The sequence below is a fragment of the Tupaia chinensis genome, unplaced genomic scaffold (genome assembly GCF_000334495.1).
Source record: "Tupaia chinensis unplaced genomic scaffold, TupChi_1.0 Scaffold000258_1, whole genome shotgun sequence".
NCBI classification, from domain to species: domain Eukaryota; kingdom Metazoa; phylum Chordata; class Mammalia; order Scandentia; family Tupaiidae; genus Tupaia; species Tupaia belangeri.
The window spans coordinates 740990-748749 of record NW_006159738.1 but is presented as its reverse complement, the minus strand read 5'-3'; the positions used below and the strand labels follow the sequence as shown (position 1 = coordinate 748749).

The window sequence follows — 7760 nt, the reverse complement described above, 5'->3', positions numbered from 1 at the left end:
AACTGGAGGGGTAGTTGTCGGAGTGGCAAGACCTGCATCTCCACCATCGATATCAAAGAGGTCATTCGGGCTAATCCCACTCTCACTCAAAGCAGCAAGCAGTAAATCTTGCCCTGGTTCCACCATCTTTAAAAAAAATAATAAATATTAACATAGAAAACTTAAAGTGCAAGTATTAACTCTCCTCTCACTATAAACAAGCCAAATTTCCTACCAGACTCAATCATTCAGTATTTGTGGGTCAGTCGAAGAGAACAAGAAAGGTCGTCTTTGATCTCAGGAAGATCATACTAAAGTGGAAAGGACAGCGAGGTACATGAGTCACAAGAATGCATGTTTACTAAGTTACACGAACAGAGAAATAAAAACTGAACTTTACGAGGAACAAAGATTACAAAGATGACAAGAGCTGAATCTCAAAGAAGAAATCAGGTAGACAAGGATCTTCTGGACGATGCAATCAGATTCACAGATGGATGAGAGAATTTGCCACTGCTTAAAAACTACAATTAAAGGGGCCAGTAAGTGGCATGGTGGTTAAGGCACTAAACTCCCACATGGTCGAAAGCAGTTTGCATCCAGGACCCTTGAAACACATTAGGGGCATGCCCCAAGCCTCAAGAGAATAGGGAAGGATTGCAGAATGGCCAGACCCCCCCCCCCGGGATAATTTCTCAGTTTCTGTCTCTTTGGCGAGCACACGTGTCCTATAGCAAAAAAAAAAAAAAAAACCTACAGCTAGCATACTTCAACATGGGTACAGAAGCAAACTTGGAATAGAAGGGTGGGACTCAGGTAGGAGATGGAAAGACATGAGGAAGATACTGCCCAACACCTTGTATACCATGCTAGAAAGTTCCCAGAAGGCAAAAGGAGTCGCATAACAGGGTTTTCAGAGGGAAGACTGTCTGACACAGACTTGTGGTTTAGAACGCCTACTTGTCAATGGTGTGAAAAGAGAGGGGACCGAGTGAGATCAGAGGAAGGAAGACATCAGGAAACAGCTACAGCAGAGCAGGAGAGACAATGTGTTACAACTGCAGGGAGAGGACAGAAAGAAAGGGGATGGATTCCAAGATATTTAAGAGAGAAAATCCACTGCACTTAGTTTAAATAAAAACTCAGAATGGAAGAGAGAATATAAACACACCAGAGAAAAACCCTGAGTTGACGGATAATTAGAGTTAAGCCAAAGAACCAAGCCCAGGACCCTGAAGGATGAACTGTGTGGTCAGCAGTGGGAAAGCCAATGTAGGAGCAAATACAGTTTAGGTTGCGATTTTCCACCTATGATCTCAGCAGCCAGGCCAAAGTGCTGTACCTCTGGAATGAATTTTTAGTACTCATTTTACACAGAGAAAAAAGAAAATTAAGAGTTTTCTCAATTTTTCCCTTAATTTATCTGAAATAACCCATTTATACAAACATACTTATAAGAAATCTGGTTTACTTGTTTTTCTCAGAAACTAATTTATTTCTTTTTTAAATAATTATTTTATTTAACTTTATTTATTTATTATATTTTGACAGGGGTGGGGTGGGGGTGGTGAAAGTAAGAAAGCAAGAAAGCAAGCTGCCAGGCCTGGGAGTAGAATCATGGTTGGCCATGTGGGATTCCAGCATCATTAACCACTATGCCACCTGCTGGCCCCAGAAAATGAATTTTTTTTTTTCAGAGTTTTTTGCTATAGGGTGTATGCGCTTACCAGAAAGACAGAGACAGACAGAGAGACAGAAAGTGAGAAATCACCCCCCTCAAGGGGGATGGCCATGCCACAATCCCTTCTCCTCTCAGGATCTTGGACACGCACGCACACGCGCCTGGCGTGAGTTTAAGCCACTGGGTCCAGAACTCGAACCATGGTCAACTACGTAAGAGTCCAGCGACATAGCCATTAAGGCAACTGCTAGTCCTATAGAAAACTAATTTCAAGTTACATAAATAAAATACTAATTTTCAGCCGCTCCATTTGCCGTCTGTGTGATCAAATTACATGCCAGTGTTTCATGATGTCCTACAAAAAGTGTTAGAGCCAAGAGCACCATGACTGCGACTCAACATAAGAAACAACCGTTTTAGGGACCAGCAGTTAGCGTAATGGCTATGTCGCTGGACTTCCACGTAGTCGACCGCGGTTCGTGTCCCGGACCCAATGGCTTAAACTCACGCCAGGCACATGTGCGTGCGTGCCCAAGATCCCGAGAGGAGAATGGAGGAGAAGGGACTGCGGTGTGGCCATCCCCCCTGGGGGGTGTTTTCTTGCTTTCTGTCTGTCTCTGTCTGGCGAGCGCACGCGCCCTGTAGCAAAAACCTCTCAAAAAAAAAAAAAAAAAGAAAGAAAGAAATGACCGTTTTAGATCAAAGTGCTATTTTCTTTTTCTTATTTTTAATTTGTTATAGGGCATGTGCGCTAATTGGAGACAGAGAAAAAGAGAAAGTAAGAAACCACCCCCAGGGGAGATGACCATGCTGCAATCCCTTCTTCTCCATTCTCCTCTCAGGATTGTGGATGTGCACCTATGTGCGCACATACGTTCAGTGATGTTCTCCAAGCCACCAGGCTAGGGCTCTAACCCTGCAGTCAACCACGTGGGAACCAGAGGCCTTTACCACACCACCTGGCTGGCCCCAAAAGCAAGATATTTAACAAAAAAATCCTCTACTAAGTCTAAATCAAATTAGCTTATGTATCATTTAGACAGATGTTCTAACAGAAACACAAACGAGTTTAAGATGGAAACAAACCACAGGTATACCAAACAAAACTGAGGAAAGAACCACTGTTTAAGGGGACAGATGGGGGCCAGCCCATGACACAGTGTTTATGGCAGCTCTTTCCCACATAGCCGACTATGCAGCTGCGAGTCCTGAACCCAACAGCTTGAAAAACACACTGTGTATGTGTGCGTGCATGCATGCCCCAAATCCTAAAAGGCAGGAGAGATGAATAAAGCACAGTGGAGGGACCAGCAGTTAGCATAATGGCTATATCGCTGAACTCTCATGTAGTCGACCAGGGTTCGAGTCCTGGACCCGGTGGCTTAAACTCACACCAGAAGCGTGTGCGTGTGTGCCCAAGATCCCAAGAGGAGAATGGAGGAGAAGGGACTGCAATGTGGCCATTCCCCCGGGGGGGTGATTTCTCGCTTTCTGTCTCTCTGTCTCTGTCTTTCCAGCAAGCTCATGCGCCCTATAGCAAAAACCTCTCCAAAAAAAAAAACCCCACAAACAAAGGACAGTGGCATGACCATACCCATAGGGGGCACTTTCTCACTTTATCTCTCTGTCCCTGACAAAGTGCAAAGTGCACATAAACTTTGGCAAGGTTATTAAAAAAAAAAAAAAAAGGATAGGAGGAGCAACCAGGAGTTGGCGTAATGGCTATGTCGCTGCACTCCCATGTAGCTGACCGCAGTTCAAGTCCCAGAGCTGGTCGCTTAAACTCACACCAGGTGTATGTGTGTGCGTGCCCAAGATTCCAACAGGAGAGTGGAGGAAAAGGGATTGCAGCATGGCCATCCCCACAAGGGGGTGATTTCTCACGTTCATTTCTCCGTCTTTCTGGCGAGCACACGTGCCCTATAACAAAAAAACCTCTCCCCAAAAAAAGGATGGGAGGAAAGACAAAGAGCCCAAAGGAGATTTCTCCAAAGTGTTCAGAGAAAGGAAAAGAGGTCTAAGGAAGAAAAACAGTTTGAGCAGGAAAAGAAACTGACAAAGTATGGCCCCCCAGCTTGAGACCGTTAGGCTCCTCCTAGACATGACCTTATTTAAGCCCACAAATGCGCTGAGTGACATAGATAATATATTTCTAGGGCTGAAACTGAGGTTCAGAAAGCTTAAATTACTGGGCCGGCAGATGGCATGTTGGTTAAGGGCACTGGATTCCCACGTGGCCAACCATGGTTGAGGAGTCCTGGACCTGATGGATTGCTTTCTCACTTTCCCTTTCTCTCTGTTCTGTGGTAAAAATTTAAAAATGATAATAAATGGAATTAAATAAATAAATAAATAAATAAATAAATATTTTTAAAAATCTTAAATTACCCTATAAAGTTTACCCAGGGGAAAAAAAAAATTCACCCGTATAGGGAGTGGTAGAAAATTAGAATCTAGGGGCCAGCAAGTGACATGATAGTTAAGAGCCCTGGACTGCCAGATGGTCAACTGCGGTTCAAGTCCCGGACCTGGCGGCTTGCTTTCTCACTTTCTCTCTCGATCTGTTCCTCTCTGGTCAAATTAAGATAAATAAAGTTAAATAAAATAATTCTTAAAAACAAAAAAAAAGAAAAATTAGAATCTAGGAACCAGAAGATGGTACAACGGTTATGTCGCTGGACTCCCATGTGGTCGACTGTGGTTTGAATCCCAGATGTGGTGGGTTAAAACTCCTGCTGCTCAAAATCTCAAGTGAAAGGAGAAGGAATTGTGGCATGGCCACATTTCCCCAGGTGGGGGGTGGTTCTCGCTTTTTGTCTGTCTCACCTGTGAGCTCACGTGCCCTCTGACAAAAATGTCAAAAACCTCTCTCTCAAAAAAAGAAGGAACCAGCGGGTGTTGTGATGGTTGGACAATTCCACATGGCTGACCATAGTTCAAGTCCTGGACCTGATGGCTTGCTTCCTCACTTCCTCTCTCTCTGGTCAAATTAAAATAAACGAATGAATAAAGTAAAATAAAATAATTCTTAAAAAAAAAAAAAAGAAAAGAAAAGAAAAAGAAAATTAGAATCTAGGTAGCTCAAACTCCCAAAGCCCATGGGTTCTCTCTTTAACAGTAGATAAAGTTGGTATTAGTGGGCGACCAGCAGATGGCGAACCGGCTATATCACTGGATTCCCATGTAGTCGACCGCGATTTGAGTCCCAGACCCGGTGGCTTAAATTCACGCCAGGTACATGTGTGTGCATGCCCAAGATCCCGAGAGGAGAATGGACTGAGACCTGGCCACCATCCCCCCCCCCCGGGGTTGGGGGGGGGGGGGGATTTTTTGTTTTCTTTCATTTTTTTCTCTTTCCTGCGAGTGCACGCGCCCTGTAGGAAAAACCTCTCCAAAAAACAAAGTTAGTGTTAGTGGGACCACCAGATGGCATAATGGTTACGTCAACGGACTCCCACATAATCAACCAAGGCTTGAATCCCAGAGCCAGCAGCTTGAAACTCACGCCAGCTGTGTGTGCATGCGTGTCTGAAATGAGAGGGGACTGCGCTGTGGCCAACCTCCATGGGTGATTTCTCTTTCTGTCTCTGTTTCTCCTAGCGAGCACACATGCCCTATAAAATCTCTTTAATAAAAAAAGATTAAAACTTGGGACCAGCAGTTAGCGTAGTCTACCGTGGTCAAGTCCCAGACCTGGTGGCTTAAACTCACGCCGGGCACGTGTGCGTGCGTGCCCAAGATCCTGAGAGGAGAATGGAGGAGAAGGGATTGCGGCGTGGCCATCCCCCATGAGGGGTGATTTCTCGCTTTCTGTCTGTCTGTCTGTCTCTCTGGCTGGCTGGCGAGCGCACACGCCCTATAGCAAAAAAAAAAAAAAAAAACTCTCCAAAAAAAGAAAAGAAAAAAAAAAAGATTAAAACTTGGAAGTAAGGCCTGAGTTTGAATCAAAACCACGCGTAATGCCAGGAGGGATGGTATGTGCCTGCCTGAGGTTCCAGCTACTTAAGTGGCTGAGACAGTAGGATTTAGACAGAGACCCCGCCTTTAAAATGAGAGCAAAGGCCAGCTCTGTAGTATGGTAGGTAAGGGAGTAAGACCCCAGATGGCCAACGACAGTTCAAATTCTAGACCGGAGGCTTGAAAAGCAAACCAAGCATATGTATGTACGTGCATGCCCCAAATCCCAACAAGATGGAGAAACGGAGAGGGGACTGTGTGACCAGGCCACACTGGGAGAGTGCTTCTTCCCTGTCTCTCACATGCACTTCGAAATTTAAAAAACTAAAAATACTGGAGGAGAGACAAAGCATTATTCGCCAAGATGGAAATAAAAGCAGGAACTGGATGACAGAGGCAAATGGAGGGATGCTCAGGTATAGACTAAAGTTGACCCATTTTTCTAATAGGCGTATTTGACCACAGTTTACAACCTTTTTAACAGATGGTACAAAGTATGTAGAACTCTAAACCAATGCTTTGAAAATACTATCAGTCCTGGGACCAGCAGTTAGCGTAATGGCAATGTCGCTGGACTCCCATGTAATTGACTGCAGTTGGGAGTCCCAGACCCGGTGGCTTAAACTCCCGCCGGACGCGTGTGCGTGCATGCTCAAGATCCCAAGAGGAGAATAGAGAAGGGACTGCGGTGTGGCTATACCCCATGGGGGGGGATTTCTCGCTTTCTGTCTCTCTGTCCCTCTCTGTCTTTCTGGCAAGTGCACGTGCCTTGTAGCAAAAACCTCTCTTAAAAAAAAAAAAATCCGTAAAATACTTCATTAGGATCAATTTAGCCAGTGAGAATGGGGGGTTCTGGCCCACCCATTACAGGTTATCTTGGCCAAGATTATTAAAATTTTAGAGAACCAACAAAATGTCTTTTTTAAAGTAAGCCCTGGAAATTATTTATTTACATTTGAAACAAAAGTACACTTAAACCAGTAACTTCCAAACTACAGACCAGTGTCCTTGGCACCCAAAGGGTTCATTAACCCATCAGATACAAATTGAGCCCTGACTGTACTCCAAAGTACAGAATGGCTTGAAAAACATGCCAGACATGTGCGTGTGTGACCAAAATCCTGAGAGAACAGAGGCGAAGCAATTTCAGAGTGGCCACCTCTCCGAAGGAGTGCTTTCTGTTTCCCTGTCTGACCCTCTTCTCCACTAGCACACACACCATGTACAGAAACACTACGAATGAACTGTAACTTAGTGAAAAGTGTGGCTGAATTCACAAGAGCTGATGTATATTTTCTTCACAATAAGCATCAAAAGTATAAAAATATCATGGAAGAAAGTAATTTCATATATTCATATAGGAAAAAAGGTAGCAACAATCACCAGTGATGACCAGCTCAGCACCCATACACAGGAATCATAACTTGACTTGCCATTTCACACATCAAAACATGCTGGGGTCAGCCTGTGGACTGCTGGCGAAAGCACCTGGATCCCACACTGCCCATATCCCGGTTAAGAGTCCCACATAACCCAGCAGTTTGGGAAACAGACCAGGCACGTGTGCATGTGTCCCCAAAATCTTAAAGGGAAGAAGACATGGAGGAGAGACAGTAGCACGGCCATTTCCCATGGGGCTGATCTCACCCTCCCCCACCCCGGCAAATGAACGTGTTTGCCAGCGAGTTTAAAAACAATTACACGTACACCACAAATGTATATAATTTTCACTTGTCAATTACAATAAATAAAACGATGACGTGAAATTCTCTGATCTGAGTAATGACCCAGTACTGATAATGTATGTTTTATACACTATTAACAAAAGAACTTTTCTTCTTCTGGTTTTTTTTTTTTTTTTTTCTTTTGTTTTTTTTTTTTTTTTTTTTTTTTTTGAGAGATTTTTGCTATAGGGCATGTGCACTTGCCAGAAAGACCGAGAGAGACAGAGAGACAGAAAGCAAGAAAATACCCCCGAGGGGGGATAGCCACACCACAATCCCTTCTCCTCCATTCTCCTCTCAGGATCTTGGGCACGCACGCACATGCGCCTGGTGTGAGTTTAAGACACTGGGTCTGGGACGCGAACCGCGGTCGACTACGTGGGAGTCCAGTGACATAGCCATTGCCATTACCTCTTATA

General features: G+C 44.4%; 1 protein-coding gene across 6 annotated transcripts in view; it reads right to left on the bottom strand.

The window, feature by feature from the left end:
- The window catches only part of SBNO1 (strawberry notch homolog 1), an 84511-nt gene that overhangs the window by 69587 nt on the left and 7164 nt on the right, over positions 1-7760 (bottom strand). For 4 of the 6 annotated variants that reach the window (XM_027772175.1, XM_027772172.1, XM_014588078.2 and 1 more), the window contains exon 2: positions 2-126. In XM_027772175.1, the coding sequence (XP_027627976.1) occupies positions 2-126 (125 nt within the window). Of the gene's footprint in view, positions 127-7760 lie in introns of those variants that run through there. The other 2 variants (XM_014588076.2, XM_027772174.1) reach the window with 1 other exon arrangement.